The sequence below is a fragment of the Castor canadensis genome, chromosome 7, assembly GCF_047511655.1.
Source record: "Castor canadensis chromosome 7, mCasCan1.hap1v2, whole genome shotgun sequence".
Taxonomy (NCBI): domain Eukaryota; kingdom Metazoa; phylum Chordata; class Mammalia; order Rodentia; family Castoridae; genus Castor; species Castor canadensis.
The window spans coordinates 14314002-14338204 of record NC_133392.1 but is presented as its reverse complement, the minus strand read 5'-3'; the positions used below and the strand labels follow the sequence as shown (position 1 = coordinate 14338204).

The window sequence follows — 24203 nt, the reverse complement described above, 5'->3', positions numbered from 1 at the left end:
GGCAAATTGCTTTTGTGTCTGGATATTGGTTCAAATGCAGCCAGACTGTTGATGTCAAATTAGGTGTTAAACAAATTTATAGGAAAGATAAAGAATGAATCTAGATCGTCTTTCTGCTAGAACTGTGCACATGACTCCAGTCAAAAGAAAGGGAGCACATGACTGCAGGAGAAAATGTGCTTTGAAACACAATGAAATTAGATAAAACTGTAAATCAGCAAAGAAGGCCATTCATTCCAAAAGTGTGTGTGTGTGTGGGGGGGGAGAGTTAATAATACCAATGAGAAAAATGCAAGGGAGGAAGAAAATACCAGTTGGCAAAAATAGATCCAAATTGAATTTCTACTTCATTTGTCCAGGTTTCACCTTTTCAGCTAAGATAGCTAAAGCTACAAAAAAGGGGCTCTTTCTCTCCTGACAGAACAGGAAATCAGAGGTTTAATTAACTGTTATTACAATATTCGGCTGATCTGATTTGTCTCACCTCTTCCTTTTCTTTAAGTGACAAACTAGCTGACATCCTGGCAAGAGAACTAAAGCAAAAGTGTAGACTCATTTCAAAAAGAGCTTGCCATTGTTATAAAACAAATTGATCCTCTATTAGATCTGTCTGAAACACGTTCAATAGCAGGATTACCTCTGACAAAATGGCACTTGGAAGCCAGTCTGTATGGATAACTCTTTACATAGTCATTTTCTTCTCTGGATAGAGCAATAGGAAGGTACACCGTTTGCCCAGGACCAGGAAATAAGGTTATACAAAGGTCCCATCTAACATAGTCTGAAAGATCTAGTATCTTCTTCAGCTGCTCAGGAACCACCAAACGGAAGATCTAAGCTTTTAACTTTGAAAGATCTCATTAGGTGTCTTCTGAGGAAGAATAAGTGTCAACCAGATCAATTCTTTGTGTAGCCAGAGAACCTGATTACCAAACCAATTCAGGGGAGAGAATTCTCTTTAGACAGGGAATTTGCTTGGATCTGAAGGAAAGCTCTAGAAGCAGAGAAGCTGGCTCATCAAAGGAAGGAAGAAGAGTATTGGCTAGCCAAATCAAAATCTCTCTGAAGAGAACAAACCAAAGAAACACATATTAGTCATTACAGATTTTTCTACATACTACTTAAAAAAGAGCATCGTTACTTACTGAAATGTAACCTTGGAACTTGTGCATCCTTCCAATTTACGGGGCCCTTCACCTGGCTCAGGTGTTAGGGGGGACGGGCTGTTGAATTCTGCCTCCAGAGTTTTCTTGTTCAAGGCTGTTTTTGTTACACTGGATACAGAACCCAACACTGGCATGGATTTGGACTCTGAGGTGGCTAATATCCCGGTAGGACCTTAAAACCAAACACATACCTCAAGTTTAATAATTCTATGTGATGCTTATTAATATGGAACTGAAAAACAGATTAGCTGAAAACCCATCAAGAAGTGGAAAAGCAGAGTTTGTTAAAAATTTTGAGAGCAGGCTAGCAAATGTCCCTACTAGAAACCTGCTCTGTTTTGGGGGCACTATTGCTTTTCAATGCACCAGGACCATGCTGACAAACTGTGCCACAAAATCCCGTGCCATGGCTCCCTTGCTGCCCAGAGTCCTTAGTGATACTGGAATTGCAGAAACTCTGTTCTCCCAGTATATGGTTTTTCTGACAGCCCTCCTTGAACCATTTTGCCTCTCAAGAGTTAATTCTTCACCAAACTCAGTGCTGCATTTCAAACAGCAAATGGACCAATGTCAAAAGGCTCTTTTTAAAAGGCTCATAAAGGCTTCTTGAGCATTAAACAGCTTTTATGAATATTTTCATTTTAATGTGAATGAGAAGTAAGTGGATTTATTGCCTCTTAAAATACAGACACAGGATTATAAAAATTAAGTGGCACCGAGTTTGGCTGTTTACCTTTGGACTTTCCTGCTCTTTGGGACAGGACTGAAAGACTATAATAGGGCCTATTTATTGAAAGTATTGGCATAGCAATCTAAAATCTGGGCACTGAAATGAAGCCTCATCATGACTTTTCACTTTTTTGGGTGGAAAGAGTCTGTGCTAAGTAGTTTGTCTCAGAGTAAGACTCTAGCTTGCATGTCTTTCCTGAAACTTTAGAAGGAATGCTTTTAAAACAAGGAGATTAAATAAGTCATAGATATGTAAATTAAATACTTGCTAAAAAATTAAGTTATAAGACAACCTTGAAATGTACCACAAAGAAGAGGAAAGAACTTGGGACTCTATGCATAAGAAATGTCAGGTCATCTTCCAAGACGGAAGTTCTAAATGGAACAATCTAAAACGTTAGCTAATCCCTGGTGGCTAATATTTAGCTCTGGGATTTCTTTCTCACATTTGGTCATGAACATGTCTGGTGTACTATTAACAGTGTAGCATATCAACTATGAAAACTGTTCAGCCATTCTGTTGGATAGCTCCCTTAGCCTGACTGCAGGCTTCTATGTCTTTCACAGAATGCTTTTGGTCTAGTAAAAGTGCCAGCCCACAAAACATTGACGTCTGACTTCCTTACTTTACCTATACCACCTGGGCACACAGGTTGTAACATCCTGTTTGAAAGGCCTTTACCTCCCAGCTATGTGAAGACTCGTGATGCATGGAGACATGGGGATAAAGAGAGAACAGCAGAAAGAAAGATTAAGAAAGCAAGTTCCTGGGGCCCTAGAAAAACATAGAAGTGGAATCAAGATCTGCTTCAGATCGGCTCTATTCTGCCCTTGGATAATTGCTGACAGCAGCATTAAACAGTTTTATACAATCTTTTTAGGAAGGCAAGATCTCCTGAAGACACTAATCCCTGCTTCTTGTTGTGCAAGTGAAGTCAGTGAAAAAGCAAGGAGAGTAGTAAGCTGAGCTAGAGCTCTTATGTTTCTTGTATACAAAAAGAAATGGGGGGCAGGGGGTGCGGCTCAGGTGGTAGAGTGCCTACCTAGCAAGTGGAAGGTCTTGAGTTCAAACCCCTGTACTGCCGAGAGAAAGAGAGGGAGGGAGGGAGGGAGGGAGGGAGGGAGGGAGGGAGGGAGAGAGAGGGAGAGAGAGAGAGAGAGAATGAGAATGCATGATGTTTGAGATGTTTGAGATGATTACTATCGCACCACCATCAGTTAGACCTAGATGAAAAACTCTGGAGAAAAATGAGGCAGCCCTGGCCCCTGGGCCAGACACTGGCCAACCTGGGATCTGCGTTCTGCAATGCTCAGGCTGCCTCTCTCATGAGGCTTCCTTTCTCTACCTGCATCCTCCTGTTTACTGTTCCACAGGATTTTGTGCAGAAGCAAACACTCTTGGAGACTCAAGTGTGCTGAGGCACAAATCTACCCAGCACCTCATCTGTTATTTGACTCTTGCCATGCAGCTGCCTTCTTTTTGCTCCCTCTCTCTCTGGAATCCTTACTTTGTCATTCTATGACCTTTAGGAAAAGAGTCACGTGGTAAATGGTTCTTCCAGTTTGATGCAGGGAAAATGTTTGCATCATCAAAAAAAAAAAAGTATAATTTCTTTTTTAGATGAGAATGAAAGATCAGTTTGTTTCCTTTTTCCTTGGCTATTAGAAATCTTGAAGAAAAATTCTGCTCAATTAAAAGTCACTCCCCCAGCATGAGCTTCCTGTCTACCTCACCAATGACAGTTCTTATTTATAGATTAATGTTTCTACTGAATTTGTATCTTTAATTCTAACTTCCCTCAGCATTTGTATACACAGTAAGATGAAATAAAAGAGTCTTACCATGCTTCTAAAATGTGTTCCTTTCTCCACTCTTGGAAATATTCCTATTTTCATATTGACTAAAAGGAAAATGCTTCCTCATTTTTTCCACTGAAAATCAACTCTGACACAGTGTGTTGTACATGTTTGATCAAATTCATGAAAATGAGAGTGCTTGTAGAAGAATGAAAAGGTCTGGGCAAAATACAGATGTAAATGACAGTGCACTGAAACGCTACCTACAAAGTCCTGAAAATTAGTAATGCCTCCAAGAGCACTTTCAGGATGGATTGCTGGGAAGATGACTTGGGCACTGAGTCAGTCACCAAATGAATAAATGATTCATGTGGAGGCTGTGTAAGTGCTTGTAAAGCAATCTGAGAAAAAAATGTCCAGTGGTACCCCTTTAATTTTTCTAAGAGGTGGTTATTTTGGAGGTAGGAGAATAATCTTTATAGGTTTTAACAGTAGAATTTGCAGGCCAAACTAAAATCTGAACAGTTAAATTGCTTTAAATCCCTATGAAAAACTAGAACTTGATCATCAAAATCTCATCCTTAATATTCTAGCAACTTACCCTTGGTCACCATTACTCAATATTTTGCAGATTTAAATAGTTACAATGGGCTATTTGGAACCAACTGAATTGAGTCTAAAAGATTCAGCCCACTGGCTCTGGTGGTTGGCTGATTAGTTTTTTTAAAGCCAGCTTCCAACCTGGAAAACCTCATAAAGGTTTCTGCTAATTCCCCTGACAAAGCTCATGAAAACAACTGAAGCCACACAAAGTCAGCTCTGGGACAAAATCTGAAGCCTAATATGCAGTTAATGTGACTCAAATACCAGCTGTGAGCTCAGGCCTTGTTCAATAGTGGACTTAATGTTGGGGGCAGAGCTGGAATTTCTCATCCTCTTGGCTCACTAGTAGAGACAAAAAGTAAATGACTGTGAGGAATAAAGATGATTTCTCTGATTAGTTACTGATATGTAATTACTCTTAAAACTACTAATTATCATGCTGACGTTGTGCTAGCCACAGTGCTAAGCACTTCTCATGTAATAACTTACTTAATCTTAAGAGTAATCCTAGGAAGCAGTGCTTTTATTATTCTCATGCTACAGATGAAGAAACAGAGACACAGAAAGGCTGAGTAATTTGCCTAAGGACAGCAGAGACTAAAGGACAGAGCTGGGATTGAAACCTAGGTGCCTATATATGATGTCATATTGTGGCCTAAACCCAAGCATCCTACACAGGGTTGTCACACAATAACCAAATCATGTCTATAACAAATGCCTGATTACCTGCAAGTAAATAAAAATACACATACCATAAATAAAAAGATGTACGAGTTCTTGTTAGGTGTCCTTAAACACCCTTTATCCATCCAATACTTCTCACTCACATTAAAAATAAACATTTTAATAATAATTTTTAAAAGATGATTTCATGTTCAAAAGGGACTAAAAGGAAGAAGTTTTAGGGATGAAGAACTGTGGAGAATTGAAACCAGCTTACTACTGCTATCTGCTTCTGCCGTCACCTTTCTGCGACGCAAAATCCTTTCTAACTCAGTTTCACTGTTTTCAGAGTCAAGGGATTTTAAGCTTCTTGAACTAGTGGATTTGTTAAGTGTCCCCTAAAGTGAAAACAAAACAAAAACAAAAAGGTTAATATAATATGCAAAAGAATATAAAAATCAAACCAACAAAACATTACCAGAATTTGAACAGAATTAGGAGACAAATTTGCCATGTATTTATACATATATATAAATGTGTACACCCTCAACAACACAGTGTTGGATCCATGAAGAAGACCCTATGATGATGTCAACACTAGCATATCAGAAGAGTGGTGCAAGAATAGCCCTGATGAGCCGACTTTGTGAACCTCAGCAGTCCTCCCCAATGCTGAAGATTCTGACGTGTCTCGTCCCATGGAGAAGAGAATGGATACATTAAACTCACCTTAGAAGGATATCTTGTTATGACAGCCATGAGCTATTGAGCCCAAATCCTTGTAGCACTGAAAAATGTGTGGTTAATTCTTCAGAGAGAAAGAGAGAGAGAGAGAGAGAGAGAGAGAGAGACTGTGACCCTGGCTGCATGATTGGTGATGACTGTGGTATGGCAGCAAAGGGGCCTATAATGATCTCCAGTGGCCTATCCAAAGAAGGGCCACACAAGTACAACAGATCTCAGTGTGGAAGAACAAGGTTATAATCACGCAGGGAAGGAGCTGATCCCATATTCCTAACCGAGGAGACAGGAAGTGGATTACTCAGTGCCCAGAAAACACTGAAGGAAGCAAGAGGCCATCAAGCTGTGTTCCTGCTCAAATTGACATTGTCTTCCAGACCCATGTGGTGGTTCCCTGCCCTGGCCTCTGGCAGCATGTGACAGAGGGAGATCTCCATTTCTAGTCAAGTGTTTGCAAAGAACACAGGTGACCTTCCTCTCCTCAATTAGATGTAAGGATCTAGCACTTTAGCATCATAAGTCTTTCCTAAGAAATGCTCACTATTTCTTTTTGAAATGCTCCTCCCCAGCTATGCCACAGGTTTGGAGCCAGAAGAATCATACTCTTCTGGTCACAGGATATAAGAACCTCAGGTCAAATATAACTTGTCAGACTTCATAGCAGGGTCAGAAGGTGGCTTTTGTCCAGCAAGCCTAATAAGTACGGCTGCATACCCACTGATATCACTACAGGTCTGCCTTACTCCTGCTCACTGCTCTCTGCCAGCTTCAAGAAGGACTCCATAATCCTACTGGCTAGAACTGGTAACTCATGTTTTTCTTTGGCCTTTAAAACAAAAAAGTTCCTTGTAAAATCAGATGCTTGCAATTCTCACATGAGACAGGTTATTTTGTTAGAAAAGGAAGTTTTTCTCCCCCCACCTGCTTAAAGGGGGTAAAATTGACCAAGACTAATATTATTTTGCTGTCATCTGCTTAACCAACTCCTATGCAAAATATTTAGATAAAACTCATATTTTAATCAGGTACAGGATGCTTTTTCCCCCAGGAAGTACCTCTTTTTATTTTTCATTTATTATAAAAATTCACAAAATATACTAAAAGGAAAATTACATCATGTGTAATACTATAATACCTTATTATATAATTTAAACTGAGAGATTTGTTTTATTTAATGTTGCAGGTCTGAGTCTGCTCATTGAAGAGAGATACAATGATTATCACCAACTAAGAAAACAGAATTATAGCCACTTTAGATATACTTGACAAGAATGTATTAGAACAACTATCCCCCTATCATTTGAATTTATAATTGGAAAAACTTACCACTTACATTATTTGTAAATAGATATTTGAAAGTAGTTATCACTATTAAAATAACATAAAACTATCACATTGTTTGCATCTCAAGGCCACTGATTTTTTTTTTCCAAAGGCTGGAGTTAATCCAAGTTGAAAAAGTAGAATATCCTCTATTGATGAATTTATTTTTCACAATGTCCTCTAGTTTTCCATTTGGATAATAAATAATTATTTCCCAGAATTCCTGACTGTGGTGAACTACCTCTTGTCACATGGCATAAGAAGGAATCCCTCTTCCAAGTTCTAATACCTGAATCCCAAACTTCTTTCTCCACTTACACACACATGGTTGATTCAGCTAATAGGTGAGTAACTTGGATTACATAGGAGGAGGACAGAAAGATTTCTGTGTCACTCTTAACTGGAATGATGAAGAGCCTGGCTAATAAAGAACTTAAGATTATGTTAGAATCATAGAACAAGGGAATCAGAAACTGACTCAGAAGCCATGGGGTACATGCAATGTGTTCACTTTACAAAATGAATTCAAACTCTGTGAGGCCCACAGGACTTGGGCCAGATTAGATGGAATCCCCAAACTACTCCTCTTTCTACTTCAAACCACCATGATCACTCAGCATAGTATTCATGCTCCTCAAATGTTCACCATACTAATTAATCTAATTGTCAGGTAGCAAAATTAACTATTTAGCAATTCCTATATACTTTGAGAAACAAGCTGTCTGAAAAAGATCTATAAAGAATTTGTGCAAAGCTGCTTTTATATCTTTGATTTAGAGCCAATTGAACTTGAGAAGAAATTTTTAGATTAATTATTCTTTGGAAATTACCATTGTCACTTAGGGTGGCTTTTAAATGACTGGGGTAACTCAAGAAGTTTCATTTCCTAAACTTCAAAAGCTCTGTGTGACTATGACAAATGAACTATATATAGAATCTATGTATATCTATCTATCTATCTAATCTACAAAATACATAGCTTTAAAATTAAGTGTAAGAAGGTTGAAAAATTCGCTTGAAAACTAACTCAAAAAGTAGAGCAGGGTTTTCCAACTCCTCCAAACCAGAGATTTGTTTCTATGTATTCTCTAACTCTCAGCAGAAGGGAAAATCTCTAAGTCCTATATCTTGGGTCACATTCCTTTTCAGCAAAAAAGGATCCCACACTGAGCTGCTTCCTGGTTTCTGTCTTACAGGAGAACTAAACCTGTGGTTCTCTGGGTTTCATGGTAGTGGCGCTTGCTCTCCACCTTGGTATAGAATTGCAGGTCTTCATGGTTTTTCCTATTTGCTTCTTCCATGCCATGACTGTGAGGGTGGCACCAAGTGCTTTACTGGGAGAAGAATGAACTCCCGCAAGAAGCACTAAGCATCAGGCTAAGCTAAAGCCTTGATTTTTCCTCTTACAATGAATATGAGCTGGGCTCTGGTGACTCATGCCTGTAATCCTAGCTACTTGAGAACTTGCAATCAGGATTGCGGTTCAAGGCCTGCCTAGGCAAATAGTTCATGAGACCCCCATCTCCAAAATAACCTGAGCAAAATGGACTGGAGGTGTGGATCAAGTGGTAGAATGCCTACTTTGCGAGCCCTCAGTTCACACCGTAGTCCCACCAAAAACTGGGTGGGTGACTGGCAGTTATAACAGGTATACGTCAAAGAAGACTACTGGGGAGATTTGCCTTTTGGCAAAAAAGAGTAAGGGAGAGGATCATGAGTTCTACTTTTCATAAAAGTTTAATGCAAAGAAGTCACACTGCCAGAATAATAACTACTAGGGATACATTAATGCAGATAAGGCAGAGAGATCTAATAACAGATCCAGGGCAAGAAGGATGTGGGCAATTTGCAAAAAAAGAAAAGTATCTTAAAATTTCTTATAATTAGTAAATAATTTCACAAATTTCTCTCTTTGAAGTGGCACAAAATTAATAGTAAGTATGATATTCAAGAGTAGTATTAGAGCTGGTGTGTAGCTCAGTGGCAGAGCACTTGCCTAGCATGTCTGAGGCCCTGGGTTTTACACACAGACAAAGACACAAACACACAGGCACACAGAGTAATACTGACTTCAGGAAACCTGCTCTCATCCAGCATTACCAGGTATTAGAGTGTCTTGTGTAATCAAGTATCATCCTATGTATCTCCTATAGATGTCTGATTTTGTAAATAAACCAAATTTTTAAAAAGTCAAGCTCAGTACCATTTACTCCTTTGCTAACGATCAGCGCTGTTTCAGGGACCTCACTGTGCCCAGGGAGACACCTACATCAACATTAGTTAGCATGACAATGCAGAGACAAGAAAGGGGGCTGTCATGGGAGTGCTCCTTAACTGAACACTCCATAATAAAATTTTGTCATCAAAGAATCCATTAGATAATAACCACATTCTTTTCAACAATTTTAATCCTCAATTCTGTAGGTAGACCACCACTGTCAGCCCATGATATACCTCTCTTCAGCGCTAATCCCGCTCACTAAAACTAAAGCAAACTAATTAAGCCATTCTGAATTAAGTCTACTGTTTAAAGACATGCTTGATGAAAATAATTTTGTTTACCATCATTATGTGGATGTCTCCATGCAATGCATAATTAGCACAGTAACAACAAATAGGGGAGGATTGAGTCCTCTACCTCCGCCCCTGTGTTTATTGACTTACTGTGCATAATAACTGGGCTTGGACTGGAACACGGACTGAAAATAGAGCTCTGTGTCTGAAGCACTTCCTATGTGAGGCGTTTGTTTCTGACAGCGACTGCTGGAGAGGGAAGACCCTATTTACTCCACTGGCCGACGCTCCCACTTTGGAAAAGAGAAGGACTAGAGAGAGCACTATGCAGGTTCTCCAGCAGATATGAGTTACCTTTAGAAAATGAAACTAGTAACATAAAGAAAAGGACTCTCATGTTATCCTCGAATTTCTCATCAAAGAATTGTTTCAACCGTGAGAAATGGCAGACCCTGAGACAACATACTTGCGTGGGATCTTCAGACTTATATGTTGGTGTCAAGAATTCCACTTTTATATCGCAAAGGAAAGCCCTATTGGTCTATTGTAGTTCTGTCAGTTCAAACACAGGGACTGATCTTCACTTATGGTCAGACACTTGACCTTCAAGGCTGCAAAGCCAGGATTGAATGAAAGTGTACCCCCTCTTGCAGACGAGAAATAGCAAAGTGTTATTTGATACATTATTATCACATATGCTGGAGAAATCCGTAAGTATAATCAAATAAACTGTCAAAAGAAGTGACATTAATTGTAAATAGAAATAAAGCATACCAAAACCAATTATTTGGGAGAAAACAGATTATATAAATTACTCTCATTTCCCCATCAGCTAAACAATAAACCAATACCCAATCTTACCAGTATTCCTTTTAGTTCATTCACTGCACTTTCAGAGCCTTTTGAAGATTCTGGCTAAAATTTTAAAAAAGAAAAGAAAAATTACTGAGTAATTCAGTTTTAAAATACTGAAGATTTTTATATGGCAAGTTGTTGGTAGCTTATATTGGTGATAGGCATGACTATATGCTTTAAAATTATGTCTATGCTTAAGGTTTGGAAAAAAATATTAGTCATGTTAGTTTCTCAAGTGACAGTTGAACAGAAAATCCAGTTATATCCATAGCAAAAGATACATGCAACCTTCTTCAAATACCATTTTGTTACTTCATGGTTATCTTCATAGATAGAAAAGATTTAGTGAACATCAGATTTTAAAGTTGATTCAGAATTATTCAGAATCTTTCATAATCAACTGTTCTCCATTGGGATGGCTGGACAGCTGCCAGCAAGTGAGGAAGAGTGAGAAGCAAGCACAGGACCAAAACCTCTCTCAGCTCCATTTGCTCCAGGCGAGGCTTACAGGAGACCCCATGTCTTGTCTCATGAATTTTACAACGAGACCAAGTCAGAGACACCAGGCTGAAGAACAGGAGAACATTACCTTCCCCCACTGCCAGAGCACACAGGGGCCTCAGGGAATACAGCCCAATCACTTCATCTCATGGAGGAAAGTCAAGCATGAGGAAGGGATGATTTGAGGCTGGTGTCTTATTTCCAAGTTCAGTTCTCTTTTGGCCACAATAAAAATAAAATAATTTCAAATAAAATTCTGGGTAATTTTTGTCTGCCACAATATCTAAGACTCTCTGGAGGACAAAGCAAGACCCGGGCCCTCATGAAAAAGCAGCTCAGGAAAGATTTCTCATCTTCCCTCTACCACTTTCACAAAGCAGAGATGAAAAGAAAATTTGTAAGGCATAGTGACAGGAACCTGGAAGCCTCTCTGTGCAGGGAAGAGGTCAAGGCTAGATTCTATCATCATCCAGAAACGGGAAGTGACCAATAGTAAGCCACAATCCTTTCCTCTCAAGAACTAATAAAAAAATACAATCCAATTTCAAATTTTAAAAAGTGAAGATAGAGGAAAAATTAGGCTAAAGCATTCAACTTTCATAGTCCAGGTTTTCTGTAAAATTCTCATTCCTGTCAAGTTAGTCATAAGCTCTAAGACACTAATGTCAACCACATCAGCTCCACCCACAATATCAAGGAATTTCGAAAACATGTCATTAAATTAGTATTCTCAAGGCAGGCTTGACTTCTGTGCAAATACTGTTCAGGTGACAATTGTGACTTTTGAGCAAAATGCCCTGATTACAGGCACACTTACAAGTGTTACCATGTCCCTCACAATGCCCTGACCATAGCAGACTTTGGAAGCCTGGACTAGATCCTCTCACACGGTGGCATTTTAGGGCAGCCTGGATGGTCCCGGGGAAGAGCTCTGTACTTGAACATGCAGTGATGTTTGTTGTGGAGGTTACTGACCGGTCGCTACATCAATCCAGTTTAATGATTACCAGTGAAAAAAACCAGTTATCGACTGATCCTTGTTGAGTTGTTATCTGGATTTTGAACTGACATTAAATAATGTATAACTGCTAGAAAGAGTCATGGGAAGAAAGAAAGAGCACAGAGTGATATTCTAAAAATGAAAGTACCTATAGAACACTGATTGCTTATGATTTAAGATGTTCTCAACATTTTTCTCTCTAATTTTGTTTCTTTATGACACTGCATTTTTCTCTAGCATTAGTTTGGATTTGCTTATTCTTTCCATAACAGTTGTGACATGAAAGCCATAAAAATGTTTTATTTTCAAGGTGGCACTCAGACCTGCATTTTGAAGTGTTTTCACCCTTCATTCCTTTTGATCCTGGCAACAACTCCATGAGTCAGATAGGGCAGATGCTGTCCCTAGCTGTATAGGGAAAAGTTTGGGGAGGCTGACAATAACGCCAGAGCCCTCAACCCCTACAACAGGGCTTATTACTCACTCACCAGACACCCGCCTTCAATCCAATGGCAGGATCATTCTTGTAGCTTCCCTTCTGGTCGTACATCCTGTCCTCTCCTTAGAACACTGCACAGATTGCTGGCACAGACCAAATTACTCTACGTGGTTGGCTGAAAAGTTTCTCCCTCTAGATGTAAGCCTGCTCTGAGCATTTGTTCCCTCTTTCCAACTCTTTGGCCAATGCTACAGCCACTCCCACCCTTGCCTGACTAACTTGTCTGCCTGTGACAATGTGACAGCTTTAAAAGCACATCAGAATTTCTACAAAAACAAATCATGACCCTGGGAGACATTCAAGAAGTTGAAGAGGGACATCCTTGAAAGGAGGAAAGAATCAAGTCATAAAGTCTGGAGAAAAAAGAAGGAAAAGAAGAAAGAAAACTAGCTTGTTCAAACCTGATTAGAGTGAGCAAAGAAAGAACATTTCTCAAGAGAAATGTCAAATAAAAAAATGTCAGAAATTACCACGGGACCTATTTGAATGTGATGGATCCAAACAGGCAGGGGAGAGAAAGTGGAAGAGGCTCCCAGGGCCTCCACAGGTTCTGGAGCGCTCATTGGGTCCAGTTTAGGAGACGGTTGTTAGAATACATAAAACCAGACAGTTCTATATTGTCTTCGTCTGTTCTACCATTACTATGAGATTTCCCCCACCAAAATTGAAGCCATGAAGAGACGAGGATTTTCTATGTTGCTTCCTGCCTTTCCCCCAGTGCTTACAGCGGTACTTGGCACAGACTAGATATTCAACAGAATCACACAAAGCACCAGGAACCAGAAAAGAAAGGGAATAACTACTGTTCATTGTTGGATATAGCAGTTCACACCAATGTTCCTCTGAAGGAGATTATAGCACTCTGCAATAACATGGTATACTTTCTTCTTCTGACTTGGGTTCACCCTGGGTCAAACAGCGCCCTCCTAAAACATGCTCATATGGCAGGGAAAGCTTTTATGACACATTAGCCTTGTCCTAAGTCTTGACATTCAGTCTTGATGGAGCTTTCATCAAATTTCAAATTTTTCCATTTAAAAAGGAAATATCAAGGGGAAGAAAAAGCATGGAGTCACTACCTACCTTTGTCTTCGGTCTGGCTGTCTGATTAACTGGTCTAAGATGAACTCCCTTTTTAATTCTATCCATCATCTCTTCGACTGCTTGCCTCTTCAGATCTGTGACTTCCTCAGCTGTTCAAAGAACACACGCACACATAAACCATCTTAGGTTACAGGAAAACAGCTAATTCTTATTTTGGGGGCCTTAGAGAGATTATACTATGTAATTAATCACAGTCATCTTTCAGACAGTTCCGGAACACCAATAATATACCAGGTGGCAACACATTTTAAACAATTTATTTTTAAAAATAAAAGAGCTGATCAGAAAAATAATAATTATAACAATTAAGGTCAAACTGTAGCAGGGAAGCCAGTATGGTTTCACCTAAGTTTAACAAAATTGATTTTGTTCATTCACTAACAAAAGAATAAACTTAGGTAAGTTAGGTCTTTAAAATGCGACTTTGTACCTTTCCCAATAATCATTAATCTTTACCTCAAAATGGCTATATAAATTACAGTATATCCTATGTCAAAGAAAGCAGCCCAAAGCCTATTTGAAAAAAGTGACCAAAGACATGTTTTCCTTACTAAAAGAAATTTATATTCAAAAGATGAACAAATAGGTAAAACCTACTTTTTAAACTTCCATCTTTTGTTTAGGAATCACACAGAAATGAAACATTTCAACAAACCCTTTTCAAAGGGTTTAAACATTGCCCATGTTAAAAGAAAATACATATCTATCAATAATTGAAATTAAGCAATTAAATATGATTAAAAATTTAAACTATCAGGAGTGGGGATATAGCTCTGTGGTAGAGAGCCTGCCTAGAATGCTGGGTTTGATCCTCAGCACCACCACATAGATAGATGGATAGATAGATGGATGGATGGACAGATAAATATAGATAGAGAGATATAGATAGATAGATGTAATGTCTAACCTTTGCATTATTTTGTGGCCCAAATAAATAGACAAATATGGCTGCCAAGAGGTCTATCATTTAAACAAATGCAACTGAGGTACAGTTAGACCTGTTGATCAGAATAGTTAAATTTGTCTTTTTTTGCTGAATAGCTTGACCAAAAGCACAGAACCATTTTAGAACACTTACTGCCAGTAATACAGTTCTGGAACTTGTGTTTATCTCTATTTAACCCACTACAGCCATTATACTTTAGCATCTCATAAAGACCTTCCAACTAGCATCTTCAGTAGATTTCACATTGCCTGGTACGTGGTGAACACTGAACAAGCATCTACTGGCTGACTGACTCCTGAAGTTTGGGCTTTTGATGGCTGTAAGATTTTCACTATTTGAGTAGAAATGACTAGCTTCTACATAGAGGAGACCACAACTCTATCTCCAAACTAATTAGCACTAGTGTTAGGTTTTGTACTAAAGAGGCCTAACGCATGGCTTCCTTTCCTGAAAAGACTTCAAGCTGACCTTGGATAGCCATTCCTCTTATCAAGTGCTTAAGGGAGCAATAAGAAAGTCCAGAAGCTTCCTTCCTCACCTCTTTAGCACCATAATAATGGGGCCACTACTGCATTCACCATGTAGCCTAGGTCTTCTGATATAATACTGACTTCAAATAGTATTCTATCATCCTCGGAAGCTGATGAAAAGCTGAGAATTCAAAATTCTCAATATCCAAATGACATGTTTCAGATCCAGAAGTCAAAAAAGTATCTTTTGCCAGGCAACATGGGAAACACGGTCAACCAAAGTTAGAATTCACCCGCCAGTAAATGAAAGATAACAAAACCATGGGATGATCACCAAGTGCCCTCGAGTAGCATTTGCTTGGGCAGCTTTTTTTGATGGCTCACACATATCAACAGAGGGACAAATTCATTCATTCTTTCACTTCCCAATAGCTGACTATTGATTGTACATTATACAATTGATTCTGATATACAAAATCAGGGGAGATAAAACCCGGATCTGCCATTCAAGCACCTGGTTTGGGGATGAGATTTATTCCTGGGAATTAACGAAATAGTTTCAAAACACAGTTGGTTTTTTGTTTTTTGTTTTTTTCCCAGAAAGACTGCCATTTTGAGTGAGATCAGGAAGAGCTATGTGGCAATGGGAACACCGCCTACAAGCAGATCAGCACTTTGCAAGGAATGGTGGAAACCCAATTAAATGCACCATACAAAAACTAATTAAGGCAGACAGATGGAGAATTATGGTCAACACCATTCAAATCTGCTACAGCATCTAACATAGCAGGAATTTAAAGTAGTTTCTTATATTTGCTTGCCAGAATCATAGTGATAATTCAGAGAACTGCCACTATCTGTATTGTGTACAGATTATAAACCAGCCTTTAAATTCTCAGTCTTTTTCAAATGCAAAGACTGAACTGGTCGAAGGAAAAGAAATCACTCTTATCAGATTCCCTACTTAGCTGCATTACAAGAGCAACACTTAGTGGCACAATATCTCTCTCTCTCTTTCTCTCTGTCTCTGTCTCTCTCTCTCTCTCACCGACCCTGTTTTTGAAATAGCAAAAGGCAACCTATATGAACTTTTAAACTATTAAGTAGTTCTAATAAATCAGCAAGAGTAACCTACAGAGAGCTCATGGTATGTTTTGTAATTCTTTCTGCAATCGCGCAGTTGGTAATTGTCTCACAAAAGCATGTAATCAGGGGTACAATGGAAATATGCAGGATACTGGAGATTAAAGAAAAGGGACAAATGAAGACAACAGGTCTAACGTTATCGAACTGCCACAGGAAAATAAAATCAAATGTGCTTTGAGTTAGTGCTCCAAGGTCAGTCTTGGATCAAAAAGCTACATGTAATTAATTGGGGCTTAAATTTTAAGACCCACTTGAACAATAAGTTAGTTCCTCAATAGAAAAAAAGAAGAAATACCCACAGAGGAAACCATCACCTCGTTACTCAATAAAATCTTGTGTTGTTACCTAGGAGAAGCTAAAATAAATTTCTAAATTCCTCAAGATTACTTTTCTCTTTTGCTAACGTCTTTAAAAAGGCATCTAGAAAAATACACTGCATAGCATCATGAGGTACAAAGTTTAATACATTCTTTTAAATAAGTTTGAATTTGAGTGAAGATCATACAGTTATGGAAATTTCTTTAACTACTGTACTAGGAAACCTGCTGAATGAGATTCTTGACCCTACCAAAGGGTGGTCATTCTATTACAAATGTTTTGATCCTACTGGTCCTACAGGAAAAATTTGTCATGTCATGAGACCCATGAATTTTCACAATTTTCCTGTCTCACCCTTTTGAAATAGGAACTACCATAGTCTTCCCTTATTTACAGGGGATATGTTGGTTCCATGACCCCAGTGGGTGCCTGAAACCTTGGATAGTACTGAACCATACGTGTACAATATTGTTTCTATACTTACATACTTATGATAAAGTTTAATTTATAAGTTAGGCTCAGGAAAAGCTTAACAACGATAACTCATAATAAAACAACTATTATAACAATATATTGCAATAAAAATTACGTGAATGTGGTCTTCTCTTTCAACAGCCACAGGGTAGGTAGCATATACTGTGTGGATGTGCTGGGAATAAATAATTTACATCCTATGTGCCAGAGCACGACAGTGCAAGATTTCACTGTGCTACACAGAACAACAATTTGAAACTTAGAAATTGTTTATTTCTGGAATTTTCTATTAATATTTTCAACCACGGTTGATTGGCGGTAACTGAAACCAGACAGTGAAACTGTGGAAAGGGGACACTGCCCTACTATTATCCTTGTTTTACAAATTAATAAACTGAGTGAGTGAGACACAGTTTAAAAAATTCAACAAATTAATGGCTGAAATTCATGATAAACAGCAGGCGTGCCTTGGAAATATCAGAACTGTCTGCTAAATGCACTCTTCTCTTGTCAAAATCAGTTATTAACTTCAAAGTTTATGACTTCCTATACTCAGATTTTAAAACTACATCTAAAATATTCCAGACCTCCCTTAGAAACAGGCTTTCAATGCATCATAACCTAGGAATTCCCCACTCATAAGCTCTGAAAACCTATATGAAAAGCCATAATAAGGTGCTAACTCAAGAAAGAAAAGACAGTGATAGTGAGACAGTCTCTACGTTAAGGTATAAATCCCAGAGTATTGCAGACAATCCCAGTGTTTGACGCTCTACATTCATTCATCCTGTATTTGATCACTGTGTGAACTATTAACAAGATACTCTAAATAACTGCCTGGCCAGAAGGACAGAGAATGTCATTTGAGCTATGGTACATATCATCTCAGGCTGTATGATTTTAGAATCTTTTCAGTGTCAAATCTCATGAGCAACTTCTATGTCAGTAACTTTACTTAAGAGTCCCAAAATAACAATCTACTAGCCCAAGGATGAGGAAGAAAATACTACCACAATTCATGAATTGTTAATAAAACCTTATTTCCATAAGGAAAACAGTACGGCCCCTAACAATGTCATTAAAAAGTTCTAGAGGGGGATTCCAAGATGGCGGCTAGAGGTAGGAAGCAGAAAGCGACCCTCCTATAGTGAAATCTTGGAGAGACGCTGGAGACACACTTTACAGGCATAATCACCGAGAAAAGGCATAACTTTGACTCCTCCACATCTCCAGCCGGCGCAGAGAATCTCCACTTCACGTTAAACAGAGAACCGAGGAGGCCCCTGGGGCAGCCACTGGCCGGCGCCCATACGGCGTGGGAAGACGCGGACCAGGTGAGCTTCGCGGTACCGCGGTTCCCCCACAGACAAGCCTGGGCCAGAGCAGCATAGCCCCCTGGACAGACTGACGTCCACCCGGGAAAAAAGAGAAACTGAGTACTAAGCAGTAAGAACAGTTAAGACACGCTGGAAAGAGGGTGGGGCGCCCTGAGCGCTGAAGATTGGGGGAAGGGAATCCTTCCCGGGATTGTAAAGAAACGAGCCGGGCGGGCCGGAGAGGCTCTGGCGGGAGCAGGGCGCGCCAGCAACCAGGAGCGGGACGCTTGTGAGAGGAGGGAAGACCCACTTCCCACGTGAACTGTAAATAAACACGCAGGCCTGACAACGCGGGGCAGTGTCACCTTTCCCAGTGCTTGGAAAGGGAAAAGCCTGTAGCAGAGGCCCCCCTCCCCCCCCACAGGAGAACTCTGAGCAAACAAAGCCTGTGGGACCAGGTGAGTGCTAAGCTCACCCCAGAGATCTGCATAAATAACGCCGCCAGCTACAGGCTGAGAGCAGCAGGCAGGCAAGCCACAGTTGCAGATACCACTCTCAGAACTGCCTCCAGACGCTTTTTTTTCTTTTTCTCCCTCCCTTTGATGAGAGAACAACCGAATTACACCTGCAAGCCGAAAAACTTACTGAAACTGTATTGCATTTGAACTGGGGACACTTGGTGGGGCTTTTTTTTTTTTTTCCTTCTGTGTGTGTGTAAGTGTAGTTTTGTTCTACTTTATGCATCCCCTTTGATGAGAAAACTACAGAACAACATCTGAGGCACCAACTCCAGGACTGGAGATTGAGACGGACATCCAAATTATTAAGACTGAAATTGCATTGCATATAAACTTGGAAGTTTTTTGGGTTTTGTTTTTTTTTTTAATTTTCTATTTTCCATTTTATTTTAATTCATTTTTATAAATAGATATTACTTTCATATACTTATTTTTTATTTTTTTTATCTTTGATTTTCAATCCTCTCTCTGTCTCTCTATTGTCTGTTCAGCTTACTGTCGATTAGTACACTAACACTCCCTGTTTATACCTTTGAAACTCTCTTGTCTGATACCTTGTTCTGCTTTCTCCCTCTTGTCTGTATATTTGTTTTCCCCTTTTCTTTAACTTCTTGCTTTCCATCTCAGCTCACTCTTCCATTCTCAATATTACCATTGTTATTATTACAAGCTAGAAAATACTTAATTACACACAGTACAGGGACAGTAACAATACCAAGGACAATGACAGGAAGACAGAAAAAACAAGGAAACCAGTTTCCCCACAGCAAAAAATTAGTACAGGAACCAGAGGGGAATGAAGAGAACAGAAACTCAGAGCCAGACTCCAACAAAATGAAGATAAACTATGCCAAAGGACCCAATGAAGCCCACAAGAATAATTTAAAAGAAGACATACTACAAGTACTCAATGAGAATTTTATAGAGATGATACTGGATAGGGTCAACCAAAATGTACAGGAGACACTCAAGAAATTCCAAGAAAACAAAAATAGAGAATTTGAAAAAGCAAAAGAAGAAATAAAGGAAACCATAGAAGCACTGTATAAACACCAAAGTGAAAGAGAGAACACAATGAATAAATGGATAAATGAACTCAGGACAAAAATAGACAACAATAAAGAAGAAAACTGCCAGGATATGGAAAACCTCAGAAAAAAGAACGAAACAGAACTGCAAAACAAAACGGCCAATCCAGCAGAATAGAACAAACAGAAGACAGAATCTCAGAACTTGAAGATGAAATGGTAATTAAAGGAAAAACCGAAGAACTATTAATTAAACAACTCAAGACCTGTGAAAAGAAAATGCAAGAACTCACCGACTCCATCAAAAGACCAAACTTGAGAATCATGGGCATCGAAGAAGGAGAAGAGGTGCAAGCCAAGGGAATGCGTAATATATTCAACAAAATAATAACGGAAAATTTCCCAAGTCTAGAGAAAGATATTCCCATACAGATGCAAGAGGCCTCCAGGACACCAAACAGACCAGATCAAAATAGAACTACTCCACGACATATCATCATTAAAACAACAAGTTCAGAAACTAAGGAAAGAATATTGAAGGCTGCAAGAGAGAAAAAACAAGTAACATACAAAGGTAAACCCATCAAAATCACAGCAGACTTCTCAACAGAAACATTAAAAGCAAGAAGAGCGTGGGGTGAGATCTTCCGGGCACTGAATGAAAATAACTTCAACCCCAGGATACTCTACCCAGCAAAGCTATCATTCAAAATAGATGGAGCAATAAAAGTCTTCCATGATAAGCAGAAACTAAAACAATATGTGACCACAAAGCCACCATTACAAAAGATTCTGCAAGGGATCCTGCACACAGAAAGTGACACCCAACTTAACCATGAAAAGGCAGGCAGCACCAAACCACAGGATAAGAAAAAGCAAGACAGTAGAGAGTAACATCAAGTTAGGTACACACAATCAAACCTTCAAACAACTAAGACAACTAAATGGCAGGAATCACTACATACCTATCAGTACTAACGCTTAATGTTAATGGACTTAATTCACCCATCCAAAGACACCGTTTGACAAAATGGATTAAAAAAGAAGATCCAACAATTTGTTGCTTACAGGAGACTCATCTCACCGACAGAAATAAGCATATGCTTAGGATGAAAGGCTGGAAGAAGATTTACCAAGCCAATGGCCCCCGAAAACAATCAGGAGTAGCAATACTTATCTCTGACAAAGTAGACTTCAAACCTACATTGATCAAACGAGATAAAGAAGGACATTCCATACTAATAAAAGGGGAAATAGACCAAAAGGAAATAATAATCATCAATCTGTACGCACCCAATGTCAACGCACCCAATTTCATCAAACATACCCTGAAAGACCTAAAAGCATATATAAACGCCAACACAGTGGTTGTGGGAGACTTTAACACTCCATTATCATCAATAGATAGGTCATCCAAACAAAAACTCAATAAAGAAATCCAAGATCTAAAATATGCAATAGATCAAGTGGACCTAGTAGATGTCTACAGAACATTTCATCCAACCTCTACACAATATACATTCTTCTCAGCAGCCCATGGAACCTTCTCCAAAATAGATCATATCCTAGGGCACAAAGCAAGCCTCAGCAAATATGAGAAAATAGAAATAATACCGTGCATACTATCTGACCACAATGCAGTAAAAGTAGAACTCAACAACAAAAGTAAAGACAAAAAACATGCAAACAGCTGGAAACTAAATAACTCATTACTTAATGAAGAATGGATCATCGATGCAATAAAAGAGGAAATTAAAAAGTTCCTAGAAGTCAATGAAAATGAAAACACAACCTACCGGAACCTATGGGACACAGCTAAGGCAGTCTTGAGAGGAAAGTTTATAGCCATGAGTGCATATATTAAAAAGATTGAAAGATCCCAAATCAATGACCTAATGATACATCTCAAACTCCTAGAAAAACAAGAACAAGCAAATCCCAAAACAAATAGAAGGAGAGAAATAATAAACATAAGAGCTGAAATCAACGAAATAGAAACCAAAAAAACCATACAAAGAATTAATGAAACAAAAAGTTGGTTCTTTGAAAAAATAAACCCGATAGGTTAATTAATGAAACAAAAAGTTGGTTCTTTGAAAAAATAAACCCAAGGATCGATAGACCCTTGGCAAACCTGACTAAAATGAGGAGAGAAAAAACCCAAATTAGTAGAATCAGGAATGCAAAAGGGGAGATAACAACAAACACCATGGAAGTCCAGGAAATCATCAGAGACTACTTTGAGAACCTATATTCAAATAAATTTGAAAATCTAAAAGAAATGGACAGATTTCTAGATACATATGATCATCCAAAACTGAACCAAGAAGAAATTAATCACCTGAATAGACCTATAACACAAAATGAAATTGAAGCAGCAATCAAGAGTCTCCCCAAAAAGAAAAGTCCAGGACCTGATGGATTCTCTGCTGAATTCTATCAGACCTTTAAAGAAGAACTGATACCAACCCTCCTTAAACTGTTCCATGAAATAGAAAGGGAAGGAAAACTGCCAAACACATTTTATGAAGCCACTATTACACTTATCCCAAAACCAGGCAAAGACACCTCCAAAAAGGAGAACTATAGGCCAATCTCCTTAATGAACATTGATGCAAAAATCCTCAACAAAATAATGGCAAATCGAATTCAGCAACACATCAAAAAGATTATTCACCACGACCAGGTAGGCTTCATCCCAGGGATGCAGGGGTGGTTCAACATACGAAAATCAATAAACGTAATAAACCACATTAACAGAAGCAAAGACAAAAACCACTTGATCATGTCAATAGATGCAGAAAAAGCCTTTGATAAGATCCAACATCATTTCATGATAAAAGCTCTAAGAAAACTAGGAATAGAAGGAAAGTTCCTCAACATTATAAAAGCTATATATGACAAACCTACAGCCAGCATTATACTTAACGGAGAAAAATTAAAACCGTTCCCTCTAAAATCAGGAACCAGACAAGGATGCCCACTATCTCCACTCCTATTCAACATAGTACTGGAATTCCTAGCCAGAGCAATTAGGCAAGAAGAAGGAATAAAAGGAATACAAATAGGTAAAGAAACTGTCAAAATATCCCTATTTGCAGACGACATGATCCTATACCTTAAAGACCCAAAAAACTCTACTCAGAAGCTTCTAGACATCATCAATAGCTATAGCAAGGTAGCAGGATATAAAATCAACATAGAAAAATCATTAGCATTTCTATACACTAACAATGAGCAAACGGAAAAAGAATGTATGAAAACAATTCCATTTACAATAGCCTCAAAAAAAATCAAATACCTAGGTGTAAACCTAACAAAAGATGTGAAAGACCTCTACAAGGAAAACTATACACTTCTGAAGAAAGAGATTGAGGAAGACTATAGAAAGTGGAGAGATCTCCCATGCTCATGGATTGGTAGAATCAACATAGTAAAAATGTCGATACTCCCCAAAGTAATCTACATGTTTAATGCAATTCCCATCAAAATTCCAATGACATTCATTAAAGAGATTGAAAAATCTACTGTGAAATTTATATGGAAACACAGGAGGCCACGAATAGCCAAGGCAATACTCAGTCAAAAGAACAATGCAGGAGGTATCACAATACCTGACTTCAAACTACATTACAAAGCAATAATAATAAAAACAGCATGGTACTGGCACAAAAACAGACATGAAGACCAGTGGAACAGAACAGAGGATCCAGATATGAAGCCACACAACTATGAGCAACTTATCTTTGACAAAGGAGCTAAAAATATACGATGGAGAAATAGCAGCCTCTTCAACAAAAACTGCTGGGAAAACTGGTTAGCAGTCTGCAAAAAACTGAAACTAGATCCATGTATATCACCCTATAGCAAGATTAACTCAAAATGGATCAAGGATCTTAATATCAGACCCCAAACTCTTAAGTTGATACAAGAAAGAGTAGGAAATACTCTGGAGTTAGTAGGTATAGGTAAGAACTTTCTCAATGAAACCCCAGCAGCACAGCAACTAAGAGATAGCATAGATAAATGGGACCTCATAAAACTAAAAAGCTTCTGTTCATCAAAAGAAATGGTCTCTAAACTGAAGAGAACACCCACAGAGTGGGAGAAAATATTTGCCAACTATACATCAGACAAAGGACTGATAACCAGAATATACAGGGAACTTAAAAAACTAAATTCTCCCAAAACTAATGAACCAATAAAGAAATGGGCAGGTGAACTAAACAGAACTTTCTCAAAAGAAGAAATTCAAATGGCCAGAAAACACATGAAAAAATGCTCACCATCTCTAGCAATAAAGGAAATGCAAATTAAAACCACGCTAAGATTCCACCTCACCCCTGTTAGAATAGCCATCATCAGCAACACCACCAACAACAGGTGTTGGCGAGGATGCGGGGAAAAAGGAACCCTCTTACACTGTTGGTGGGAATGTAGACTAGTACAACCACTCTGGAAAAAAATTTGGAGGCTACTTAAAAAGCTGGAC

The 24203-nt window shown here is 38.7% G+C and overlaps 1 protein-coding gene across 5 annotated transcripts in view; it reads right to left on the bottom strand.

The window, feature by feature from the left end:
- Shtn1 (shootin 1) overlaps positions 1 to 24203 on the bottom strand; it is a 112430-nt gene that overhangs the window by 16142 nt on the left and 72085 nt on the right. For 3 of the 5 annotated variants that reach the window (XM_074078225.1, XM_074078224.1, XM_074078226.1), the window contains exons 13-16: positions 13475 to 13584; positions 10398 to 10451; positions 5236 to 5356; positions 1146 to 1338 (exon numbers count right to left, since the gene is read on the bottom strand). In XM_074078225.1, the coding sequence (XP_073934326.1) occupies positions 1146 to 1338; positions 5236 to 5356; positions 10398 to 10451; positions 13475 to 13584 (478 nt within the window). Of the gene's footprint in view, positions 1 to 1145; positions 1339 to 5235; positions 5357 to 10397; positions 10452 to 13474; positions 13585 to 24203 lie in introns of those variants that run through there. The other 2 variants (XM_074078227.1, XM_074078228.1) reach the window with 2 other exon arrangements.